This window comes from Oryctolagus cuniculus, chromosome X (assembly GCF_964237555.1).
Source record: "Oryctolagus cuniculus chromosome X, mOryCun1.1, whole genome shotgun sequence".
Taxonomy (NCBI): Eukaryota; Metazoa; Chordata; class Mammalia; order Lagomorpha; family Leporidae; genus Oryctolagus; species Oryctolagus cuniculus.
This window is the reverse complement of record NC_091453.1, coordinates 30802215-30815639: the sequence shown is the minus strand read 5'-3', so window position 1 is coordinate 30815639 and position 13425 is coordinate 30802215. Positions and strand designations below refer to the sequence as shown.

Here is a 13425-nt window from a genome sequence, read left to right as displayed (position 1 = left end):
AGACTATGCCTCCAGCTCTTTAACAGCACCTGTTCCCCCCCCCCCCCCTCCATGTCCCATACAATAAATCTCTGAAGGCACAGAACTTACTGAACAAGCTCTCCAAGTAGGGCTTCAAAATGAGGTCTCTTTAACCAGAAAATAATGCCCCAAACTCTGCAGATACCTTTGAAAGATTTGCAAACTCAATTGTGTTCCCACATGGGCAAAAAAACAAAAATAATAAAATATAAACAATACATAATAAGAACCAGACTGAAGTGATTTGGTATTTCACATACATAACAATTCTGTGTAGTGAGGTTATCTCTACTTTACAAATTGGGAAACAGGGGCTCAACAAGCTAAATTTGTATGTCATAGAGTATTTAAGTGATTGAGCTAGGGGTTTTTAAAAGGCAGAAAATCTTCCCTCAGACTATACTTTTTTTTTTAATCTCTTCTTAGGTCTTATTCTTATCCATTCCTTTTCTTCTCTTGTGAACATTAGATTCCAGACTTTACTCAACAGGTTTTTTTTTTTTTTTTTTGAAGCAGAACATTAGATGTGTGGGGTATTATTCCACACTTTACTAAGTAAATGAATTTTTATCTCCAATACTACTGACTACTTTGACAGACTGCAGTTTCTAACTTACGGTTAGTCTGATAATTTCATCTAGCAAAAGGCAGTAAGTATACTATTTCCCTGCAAATAACATAGGGTCAGAACTAAGGTTATTAAGAGTAAACGGTAGCCCATGAGTAGTATGTTTCTAGAATCACAGCCCCAGAATTTTTATTTTCTGTGGCACTGAAATCTTACAAAAGTAACAGCTCCACTAATCTTATCTGAAAATGACTTTCGAAGTGTGGTTTTTCCTTGTCGTCCTATCTTTCTTTAATACTGAACGTTTCTGTTCTTTCCCATGTTCATGAAGTAGAAGTCAGAACAAAAAGGGAATTTAGAGAGATAGAGGTTCTTATGAAGTCTACAACAATGAGTAGGTCTTAAAGAAAGGATATGAATCAATCAAAGGACAGGAAAAATAAATAAAAGATTTTGGCCAAGGATGCTAGAGAAGATAAAGATATAATATACAAGATTTGATTTAGTAACATGTTCTGCTTTGATTAACCCCAGAATTTGATTTTATATTGATAATGCGTGAGTGTATTAAAAAGCTAAAAATGTCAAATAAAATCAGGGTTCTCATTTGCTCTTTATTTTAATTTTGCTGAATTTAAACAACTTATAGCAATTTAAAACAAATTTGCTCAGCAGAAATTATTCACAAAACGTCTAGCAGATGATGGAAAATGCTATCTTGCACACACACATTTTAAGAACAAAATGATTTCTACAACTATAACAGCAGAGAATTCCTTAGTTTTTAAGGATCAATATGGTTTCAGCACCCAAATTCTATTTTTAGTTGTTGGATGAAAGACTACCACAAAAGGGGAAGGGATTAAAGACAGCTCTAACTTGGGAGAAAAAACCATGAGGAATAAGCCGACTGAAGACTTGACATATAGGACATTATACAATACAATCTAAGCCAACCAAAACTGATGAGCAAAGATAAAGCCTAAAGAGAGCGAATTTAGAGAATGACTTCACACAGATTTTAGAATGAAAATGTGTAGTATAGTCACAAATTAATAATTAGACAAAAGATAAATAGACATATTATGTTATGGATACCAAAGCTTAGAGAGATCATGTTCAGGTGAGAGAAGGTGGAAGTCACAGAAGTTTTTACACAAAAGATGAAATTTCTGAATTTGAATACATTAATTTAGATATGAGCAGGAAGGCAAGGTGTGGGGGTGGTGGTGAAGGTTAACTTCTATGCACAAAGAATGCCATGAGGTGGCAGTATGTGGGTTACTTAGGAAACAAACAATTGTTGGAACAAGATTTAATCTTGCGATAAAGTTTCTGGGCAGAATAAGATCAAGGCCATAATGATACTACATCAAAATTAAGATACTGTTTTGACACTGTAGGGGCAGCTTGACTAAGTTTCTAAATATCAGTGTGGACACAAATGAAACATGGGTTAATATGACACCTTAACAACCATAGTCACTAAGAAGTTGATGACAAACTAAAGAATACCAAGGGGCCCGTGCTGTGTTGCAGTGAGTCAAGTCCTGCTCTGACAGCAGCATTCATATTGGAGCACTGGATTGAGTCCTAGTTACTCCACTTCTGGTCCAGCTTCCTGTTAATATGCATGGAAAAGCAGCAAGTGGCCCACTTACTTGGGCCCTTGTCATCCACATGAGAGATCCTGATGTAATTCCTGCTTCTTGGCTTTGGCCTGGTCTAGCACTGGCTTTTGCAGCCATTTGGGGGAGTGAATCAGTAGATAGAAGCTCTGCTAGGCTGACAGTCACTCTCCCTCTCTCTTGCTCTGCCTTTCAAATAAATAAACCAAAGGAAGAGCAGATCAGACCGGACCAAACCAGACCACACCAAGAAGTGCCTTGCCGACTCAGCCTCATCTTACTCAAGAACTATGCAGGTAGAGGGAGCAAACGTATGAGCCCTCAAAAAACTCTCTTGTTCCCTATCACTCCAAGGTCACATTCTTCCAGGAAAGCAGGGAGTATCTGCATGTCAATAAGCACCTAATAATTTCATTTAAACCAACCACATGGCTGAAAATCAAGGTCTCAGTCAATGATAAAATGAGTATCTTAAAAACTTTAGATTCCTGGATAGAAAAAAAAGAAGTATGAAAGCAAATATGCATTAACCATGAGAATGCAGAGTTTTAGAATCTTTAGATTTTATTGAGTTAATGTCCAAAAAAAGCATTCTAGATGAAATCCTACAGTACTAGGATCTATGTATGCTATTATGGATTGGTCTTTGCGGCAATACCATTAACTACTCAAAGTTTGGAAGAAATTCTGTTCTATCATGAGGACAGATGGCTGTGACCAAAGAGTTGTAGAATATCTCATTTAGCCATTTAAAACTGGTAATCAAAGGGAAAAAGGACTTAATGCCTAAGTTTGCTTTAATTTACATTTAAAAATTCTGCACTTGTGATATAGTGTGTATTATGTAGATAAGGTAATAATCTATAATATATGTAAAAGAAAATGGAAAAATCCAAAAATTCTTATTTCTCAAAGAGATCTAATCTTGTCCCTAACTTGACTAATCATAAAATTTTAATAGGTCACTGTGAAAGAGATTCCAAAGTTCTTCCCATAGAACTGTGACTTTACTTGGCAGGAACAAAGCCTGAAATCTACTTAATAAGCGTTCCAAGTGATTTCTGTGATTAGGCAGATAAGAACTAGTGCTAATCTCACTTAATAAGTGAAAAAATTAAAAACAATGTCTAAGATTTGTAGCAATATTTTTTGATAGCCAATAATAATACCAATTTCACAAACCATTATGTTCTTATGATTAGAGCCTTAGGAGATCACAGTGAGATGGCTGTAGAGTAGGCAAAAGCAGATTCAACTTAAATTGCCTGGGTTCAAATCGCAACTCCACAACACACTTCTTATTCTCCATGCCTCAGTTTCCTCAACTGTAAAAAGGGGCTAACTTAGCTTATAGTGTTGTTATGAGAATTACATGTTATACAAAATGCTTAGTAGTGCCTGGCAGTAAGTGCTCAATAAATGTTAACATATTACTTGAACTTGACTATGTTAAAATAATTAATGCTCATAAAAGTTACATTAGAAAGATATAATTGGGGCCAGCGCTGTGGCATAGTGGGTAAAGCTGCCATCTGCAGTGCCGGCATCACATATGGGTGCCGGTTTGAGTCCTGGCTGCTCACTTCCGATCCAGCTGTCTGCTATGGCCTAGGAAAGCAGTGAAAGATTGCCCAAGTCCTTGGGCCCCTACAACCACGTGGGAGACATAGAAGAAGCTCCAGTCTCCTGACTTAGGATAGGCACAGCTCCGACCGTTGTGGCCATCTGGGGAGTGAACCAATGGATGGAAGACCTCTCTCTCTGTCTCTGCCTCTCTGTAACTCTTTCAAGTAAATAAATAAATCTTAAAAAAAAGAAAAAGATATAATTATTAGTCCCATTTTGCAGAAAAGGAAGCAAAGGCTAATAGTATTTTTCCACGCCCCCCAAATCAATGATTGGAAGGCAGACGACACTCCAGACAACACAGTGCTGCTCTTCCAGTAATATTTTACTGACATATTAAGTAGCACAGACTTGATAAGACTTAGGAAAATAAAACAGGAAAGGCTAATAATGAACACATAAGTGACTGCACATACATAAAAGACAAAAGTGAAAATAAGTAACAGTGTACTCATTAGACAGTACATTTAAAAACTGAAATAATAACAAAATGATATGCCAAGAAATTAGGTTTGTTGGAAGTGCCTTTCATTGCACTTGGTATTGCTGAAGTTTTAGAGAACTTACACTCAATTATTGGGTTATTTATTATTAGTATTTTTAGAATATTTAAGTATCTGGCATAGCACAGGGAAGTTAATAAGATAATACATAGTCTGAAAATTAACTTTATATTTCTCAACATACTACCTGAAATGCATTCCTCCTAAATCTAAGACTTGAACTGATATTGAACTTTTCAGAGAAAAATACATTACTTGGTATTCTGTTTTTGATATATTTTAAAATTTACTGGACTATTTATTACAGAGATTTAAGTGGAACTATCAAAGTTACTGGCAGAAAAAACAGTTTCCAGTGTGACAGAAACATAGTTTCATTATATTAACTTGCTAAGAATGCAGCATGAATCCAATAATTTATACCACCTTTGCTGAGGATAGTTTTAGCTACTACTAAAATTAACCTATTCGATTGTACCTAGAAGTCTTATTTATTATGAAAGCCTGTTACCCACAAGGAAATTTCATCAGTACCAATAGTCTCGGGAGCTCATCTGCTGCACTATCATTTGCTTCTTTCCAAGGGAAATGTATTAGCAGTTAACAGGAATAGTTGAATGGTAAAACCAAAATACTATGTGAGTCTTAAAGTGAAGCAAGGAGTCTTAGCATTTTACAGGAAGTAAATACAGGTCAAAGTAATGTTATCTCAAATATCTGAAAATGAGAATCATGAATTTGCAGAGTGAGAGTTTCCTTTAACTCCCAATCAACCAGTTTTTTTTTTTTTTTTTCAAATTAAAACCACAGGCTAAACACTGTAAATTTCAACCAAAATGGATTAAAAAGCAACAATAATTTTCCCACCTTAATTTTAAGTCTTAAAGTATCTATGTTGTAAAATTTAATTCATTCAGGATCCACTCATGAAAATATCAATCAAACGGTTTATACTGGAGTGGGGGTTAATAGTTGTTGTTTAAAAAATTTGTTCCAAATAAAAATATGAGAAAACAAATCCAAAATGTGGAACTCTACACAGAATAAAGGACTGATGTCTTAAAAAAAATGTAATGAAAAAAGATTTTCATGGATTTAAGAGACTAAAGAAGATACAACAACAATGTACAGAATTCAGGGCAAACCTTGATTCAATTTGGAATAGGACAGTAGGGTGAGGAGAGACAAAAGCTAAAAAAAAAAGACATTTATCAATAGTTGGGGACATCTAAATGTAGACTGTATGTTAGGTGACACTACTCAATTTCCTACATGTTAGATATGATAAGTGGCACTGTGGCTATAAAGAGAAAATATCTTTATCCTTAAATGATGTAGGATGAAGTATCTGAGGTGACATTCCATAATGTCTGCAAACTACTACTTACTATGACTCATCCAAAACAGTGTGTTTGACTATATGTGAATATACAAAGTGCTAAGGAAATGTGGCAAAAACTTAACTGATGAATACAGATGAAGTTTATACAAGTATTCATTGTACTATTCTTTCAACTTTTTGTCAGATTTAAAAATTTTCAAAGTAAAAGTTGGGAGGAAAAAAGTATAAACAAGTTGGGGTAGGGTGTAGCAGTGTTTTATATGTAAATTTCACCTATTTTGAAGGAGAGTAAGACATCTTAACATGGAAAAATTGTCCTAGTTGGATGAATTTAAGGAAGTGATCAGTAGCTTAAACTTCCAAGTCTTCCTTAATAGATTTCTTTGTGTGGGCAATTCTCTACTTTAAAAATAGCAAACAGTTCTGAAAACTCAACAGCCAACACTTTAGCAGTGATTACCTATCAGCTAGCTGAGAGCTACAAATGTCTCTCTCAGATTCCTTCTCTAAGCAACAGAACTGTACACCATCTGGTTGCTTAATAGAAACTTTAACTTAAACCTCACAGGAAGAATTCAAGTTCTCTATGTCTAAAGCCAGCCAAACCGGTAATTATCATTCCTTACACCTAACCCACTTCCTCTTCGTTCATTCCTAATTTCATCAAGAAACCCAAGTCACACCACAAGGCTTAAGCCAAAGACTGAAACAGTTTATTTTGCCCTCTAACCTTTGTCTCCTCTTACCCATAAAGCAATTCCATTCTAATGTAGCCTCTAAATCTGTCTTACATTTAATGCTATTTCTGTGCTGCCAAGCAATAACACACAAGTCTGATCACTGTTAAAAATATTAAAAATTGTAAAGTCTTCTCAGTAGCAGTTATTGCCAAAATGAAGTTTAACTGAAATTTTTAGCAACCAAAGCTTTAATGTATACTTTTCAGTTAACATGCAAGAACAAAAAAGGCTTAAACTTGAAAGAGACACTTAAGAATTTTGTCTAAAGAGGGAGAAGCTATGTTCATTGCAATATGTTTATGTTCTTTTAAGCAGTTAAATGAAATCCAAACAAGGTTATGCAGTAAGCTCCCACTAAAATTTTCCTAAGGAGTCACGCTGTGAACTTTTAAAGTCAAGTTCACTGTATTTTGAAAGAAATGATCAAGATAATGGATGTTCTTTTGACTCATGCCAGTGTAGGAGGTATTTGGAAAAATGTGAAGTACAATATGAAGGTTAACGTATTTTTGTAAAATGCCTTGGTTGTAAAAATTGGCAGAGATTTACTACGTGACTTCAGAAAAAGGACTTTATGGAATTGCAGGGCACTTAAAGAACCAACTTGAAATTCAAAGTGCAAAAACAAAATGAAAAAAAAAAAAAAACTTATAACTTGTCACTTAACTATGAAAACCTAAAAAAAAACAAAACAAAAAAATTAAATCCAATATACACTGTAGATTCAGTGTTTAATTACTTAAAAAATTCAAAGACCAAGTTAAAGAAGATTGTATATTTTCTACATTCTACTTGTTTAGCTGACAAATACTATTATTCTTATAATCAGCGTATACAGAATTAATGCCGTATTAAAAGGTAATTCAGGGGGCCAGCGCTGTGGTGTAGCAGGTAAAGCTGCCGCTTGCAGTGCCGGCATCCCATATAGGCGCTGATCCAGCTCTCTGCTGTGGCCTGGGAAAGCAGTAGAAGACGGCCCAAGTGTTTGGGCCCCTGCCCACGCTTGGGAGACCGGGAAGAAGCTCCTGGCTCCCGGCTTCGGGTTGGCGCAGCTCTGGCTGTTGCAGTCAATTAAGGAGTGACCCAGCAGATAGAAGACTCTCTCTCTCTGCCTCTTCTAGTCTCTCTGTGTAACTCTGACTTTCAAATAAATAAATCTTTAAAAAAAAAAAAAAAAAACCCAAATAATACATTCTCTAAGCTCTCCTGACCCTTTTTTTAAATTAAATATCTCCAAGTCTGTCCCTAATTTGTGCGTTCCTGTTCCACCCAAGGCAATCACAAACACTAGGTAGAAGACTCCCTCACCAGTCAGCATCTTCTAAAAAGCTCTATCCCACCATTTAACTGGCTCCTCAAAAATTGCCCACAATGAACTCATGTGTCACAGAGTCATCTAAGTGGTTTCAGAGAAGATATGGGTGTCAATCCTAGTTCTACCTCTAACTGGATGAAGTGGGATGCTGGGAGGAGTAACTAAGATACAGTCTGAGAAGCTCTTTGCTCAGTACTTGAACTAGCATTATGCATAAAACCAGCTAGAATTCAGACTTAAAAACTCAAAGGGTCTTTGATTCAGTCATTTTCTTCTCATCCACAAGTTTATTCTATTTAACAGCCAGAGAGATTCTGATGAAGCACCAACTAGATATTACATAACAACTCACCAAGAGTGCTCCAACAAAATAGTCTTAAGTTTGGTATATATGACAGGACTTGTCTCTAACCAACTTTTATAACTATCTATTCTATTCATCACACACACTGTCTCAAGCCAAAATGTAGCAATTGCTGTCAACACATACTCAGCAGAGTTGTGCCATATAAACATAAATAGCTAATGAAGGAAGTAAAGAGGGGGACAAGCAGGGGTAGGTACTGGAGAGAGAATGAGTAGAAGGGAAGATGAGCTGGAGTGAGTATGTATTTGCTATTCCTCTAGAGGGTCAGAAGTCCTTAGCCTCTCAGAATATAATATGCTGAATGTGATTTTAGATTGAGTTTTTCATACAACATGACCTCCCTAAATAACTCAACAATCTTGCATGGTGCAAGATTCACTGGAGGAGAATGGACTGTGTTGGGCTTAAGGAGACATGGAATGTATGTACATTATTATTTTATTGATGAACTGCCGAAGCTTTCCATTGGTGCCACAGTTTGTTCTTAAGCTGGCTTTAGCTGCTATTTCTTTCTCCTCTCTCTATCTCCACATAAAATTCATTCCTCCTCAGAATGCACAGCTTAAAAAGACTTCTCTAACTGTGGGATGGAAATAATCCAGCAGATTTATCATTATTTCTTTCAATCTCTTTTTTTATATATAGTAACTTCTACTTCAAGACAGGATCTACACTTGATATTTATAAATCCTCAGGATCTACCCCAGAGCCTTGTATGCAGTTAGTAAATATTCATTATATGAAAGAAAAGGAACAGTATTAATTGGTGAAAAGTTCACTTTTAGTAATGGCTGAATGACTGCATTTTAAAAAGGAAGCTTAGGGCCAGCACCGTGGCTCACTTGGCTAATCTTCCGCCTGCAGTGCCGGAATCCCATAGGGGCCCCGGGTTCTAGCCCCGGTTGCTCCTCTTCCAGTCCAGCTCTTTGCTGTGGCCCGGGAAGGCAGTGGAGGATGGCCCAAGTGCTTGGGCTCTGCACCCGCATGGGAGACCAGGAAGAAGCACCTGGCTCCTGGCTTTGGATCAGCGTAGCTCCGGCCGTAGCGCCCATTATGGGGGGTGAACCAAAGGAAGGAAGACCTTTCTCTCTGTCTCTCCCTCTCACTGTCTGTAACTCTACCTGTCAAATAAATAAATAAAAAAATCTTAAAAAAAAAAAAAAAAAGGAAGCTTATAAAGCAAGGCCTAGGGGCTTGAACTTGTGGTTAACATTTTTAATCGGTGTGAAGACAAAAAGAGCTTGCTGATCACATCTCATGACAACTTAAGCTCAGAGTAGAATTCTTATCACAATGAGGAATACAATCGAGATTCAAATGATTAGACTTCTGTAGTACAGAGCAAAATGGAGTACAAGTAAGTATGTAAAGACATATAAGTTAAAAAAGAAAAAAAGAGGAACATACAAAACAACCCATCAGTGATTATATAAGTGCAAAACGTTCACATTTCGTATGTCTAATTTCAATATGACAACTTGATAATAAAGATAAATATAAGTATCAGTGTCCAGCATTTCAAACACTAAGAGGCACAACAATACCTGGAAGGAGTCTAGAAAGATGGCAAACATGATAGCGGCAGGGTAGGGAATGGGAAAGATGATAGAAGTGGACAATGTTTAAATTAACATAGGCCAGGTAAGAATGGCAGCATATGGCAACAATCTTTCCTTGGTTTCTTTTCCCCTCTTATCTACCACCCAACCTGTGAAGACATCCTGTGAACTTCAGCACCACAGTAGTCCCTAGTTTGATTCCTCTCTCTACCTCCAGTTAAATCTGTCTTTAGGTTGATCTGTACTATTGTAATTAACTCCTAAATGTTCTTCCTACTTTGAACCTTGTCCTTTGGAATCGTCCACAAAGCAACCAGATCCATTTTCTTAAATTTTAAATCAGAACCTATTTCTCTACTACTTAAAATCCTGTATTAGTGACTTATAATACTTAGAATTAATATATACTTTTTTTATGTCCTTAAGTTCATGTACAATCTTGTTCCTGATCACCTTGTTAAGCTTATCATTGTAATCTTCCTTTCTCTCATTCTGCTATAGGCACACTAGCCTTTTGTCCCATAAACATACCTAAGTTGCTCCCAATTCAGCCTTCACTTGCTCTCTGCATAGATGACTTCATCTCATTATTCAGGCCTAAGCACAAAATTCACCTTCTCAAATACCTACCATGACCACTTTAGCAAAAGCAGTACTCTTCACCACTCCCTGCCCAAATATTATTCTACTTTATTTTATTCATGAAATAAATTATTTCTCAGTAATTTACCTGCTATTCCTACTTATCTGCTTGAGAGTCTCTATCTTGCACCACTGTAGTTTCCCTACAAGTTCCCTGAGGACAGAGATTTCTCTTATACACTTCTATGTCTATCATCTGTACCTAGAATAGTATTTAGCATACAGTTAGTTCTCAAAAACATGGTGAGTGGGATTTATTTGCATCAATTTCAAATATATTTACCTTTCCAATTACAAATTCCTAATCTATCCAAAATGTAATGAGTCACTTTTAGTCTATACAGCTGTGAGATGAATGACTAACACCGCACCATTTCCTTACTCTCTCAGTTAATCTGAATTAACATCTAGTTGATGCCTACCTCAAACTGACTAAACATCTTCAGTGACTTTAGGTCATTTTTTCCTCCAAAGTAACACTGAATTCGCTATTCAGACCAAAGTATCATTCTGAGTTATAACAAGATAGACAAACAATCCCTCACTCTCCCACTACCACTGATACCTAGAGAGAATATGGCGCCTAAATCCAGTGTTTTCAAGGATTTGAACATTACTTGGGATGATTTGTTTTTGTTCCTTTTTATTTCTCCTTATTCCTTCTGCCCAGGAACAGATAAAAGAGTGCAACTAATGAAGGGTCGTGTCATAAGATAAATCACAGGCATGTTACCTTGGCCATACAACTGTCTGAAGAAAATTTTGGATTTAGATTTGAAATCATCTTAATAAGCCAAGACTAATTTCAAAAGACAATATTTTGAAAACAACACAAGATGACCAAATTATTCAACTGAGAGGAGAAATAATGTAAATACTATTTTAACAAAGATTAAGACAAACTAATTTCTTCACTAAGTATAAATAGTGTATTCCAAAATGAGTTTTTGAAGAGATCAATTCTTCAGAAGATACTGGTAAAAGAAGTTTTGGGAATGCTGTACATTATAACTCTTCACCCCAATTCACAAAACACATCAACACATATAACATCGAAATCATTTTACAAAAAAAAAAAAAAAAAAAAGTTCAGGAAAAATTATATTCATAAACAGAAGAAATAAATTTTAAAATAAAGGACTCGTTGAACTTTGAGCAGAAGTCCCAATATTTTGTTGGTAGAGGAGGTAACAGAAAACACAATTTAGGAAAACACTGCTATATAGCACTGCTTGAAAATATTACCTATAAAATAGATTTGCAAAATGACTAGTACAGAAACTGTTGCAACAAATGAGTAGCTTATAAGTATATGTGTATTCAAGCTGAATCACTAGATACTTATATAATGTGTATTAAAGTGTTTAAAGCAGCTTAGACAAGGGGATAATTATAAAACATAATGAAAATAAAAAATTAACATTTTATTCAAATCCCTATATTAACTGCTAATTTCTTGGTAACAGTAATTAATCTATGATGCCACTCATCCCTCAGTTACTAAACACAGATATTTAATGTTAAAACTTAAGTTCTCCTTGCAACTCAGTTCATGGAGGGGTGGAGAATCAAGGTTTTGAATTCAGGTGGCTCAGAGAGGGGTGGGGAAACATTCAGGTTTGTGAATCTAATGGTGCCTTTATTTCCACAGTGGGCTAACTGTGGAAGGGAAAAATATTTTTAACAGGTGGATTTTTTCATATTACATTTTGCTACACCTTCGGACCATTTTGTTTTGATGTCAACATAATTCTATGGGGAAAAATATGTAATAGTTAACACTCCCCAAAAAGAGAGGGACTACAGCAGTTTTAGAATTCACTTACTTAATCATTTCAAAAAGCTTTGGATCTGAGACCTTGATATTTCGTGCCATATTCCAGGAAAGATGAACCATGGGTACTATTGACTTCACACTTTGCAATTTGTTCCATTCGTACCGTTCCACTGCCAATTTATACTGGCAGGCTAGGAAAAAAAAAACAGTCATAAAGCAACTCAAAGTACCAAAAATATATGAAGATAACCATTAATCACCCTCTCAGGTGATATCTTCAACACCAATTCTGAAAACCTCAAAGCACCATGAAAAAATTCTTATGTTTTATGAATGAAGGTTTCCTATGAGTATGTGCCAGGCATTGTGGTATTTTCCTTTTATCTCATTTAATCTTTAAGGTATTAATTTTATTATTTCTATTATACAAATGAAGAAATCAAGAACCAGAGAGGTTAAATAACTTGCCCAAAGTTGTAAGAACCAGGTCCTGGTCTGAATCCAGGTTTTTCTGGCTCCAAAGGCTATATTCTTAAGCTTAGGTGAATACTGCCTGATGGAAGGCATAATTCAAACAGAGTTTAACATAACAGACCTAGCCACATAGCATACTAGATAAAAAGACAAATTTGAAAGAATTAATTTCTATTTCGCTCTCTCCCATATAGGAGTCTCCTTTATAAAATAAAAACTAAGCACTCTAAAAATCATTAAGAATTTATCTTCACATATATAAAGACACAAATTTGCTATCTGCTGAGATCTACAGTCTGATTTCTATTTGTTAACTTGAATTTCTTATGCAAATCAAAATTTTATGTGAGACATTCTTCTTCCAATTTTCAATGAGTTGTATTTCAAGAAAAAATAGACCTATCAGACAGTATCCTTTATAAACTTTTCAAAAACATTCTTAAAATACCTGTAAGTGGACCAACATTCCAAGCAATGTTGTTGCACCATCCAATAGCCTGAACCCAATGAACAGTGCCTGCATTTATCCAGACCAAATCTCCAGGTCGCTGAATAAACCTATAGACTGGAACATTTGCTTCATATAGATCTTCAAGGTTAGGCCACCAAGAGCCCATAAGGAAATTCAAATTATTTCTGAAATAAGAAAAAATAATGTAAATGAATCAAGTTTAAGTTTCTTAAAAGATAAAAAGTTTTAAAAAAAACTGCTCACTCAGTTCACTGAAATATAATTGATTGCACAATAAAAACTGCTCTATGTATATAAAGAATGTGAAATCAGTAACATTTGAGTATTGAATGACTCATCTAAAGATCAGTATTACTATCTCAAATTGGTTTTTCAAAGTTCCAAATGAAAA

General features: G+C 35.4%; 1 protein-coding gene across 10 annotated transcripts in view; it reads right to left on the bottom strand.

Annotated features, from left to right (window-relative positions):
* Window positions 1-13425, bottom strand: part of KDM6A (lysine demethylase 6A) — a 194012-nt gene that overhangs the window by 7085 nt on the left and 173502 nt on the right. For all 10 annotated transcript variants that reach the window (XM_070066975.1, XM_070066976.1, XM_051827032.2 and 7 more), the window contains 2 exons: window positions 13011-13198; window positions 12138-12279 (listed from right to left, as the gene is read on the bottom strand). In XM_070066975.1, the coding sequence (XP_069923076.1) occupies window positions 12138-12279; window positions 13011-13198 (330 nt within the window). The remainder of the gene's footprint in view (window positions 1-12137; window positions 12280-13010; window positions 13199-13425) is intronic.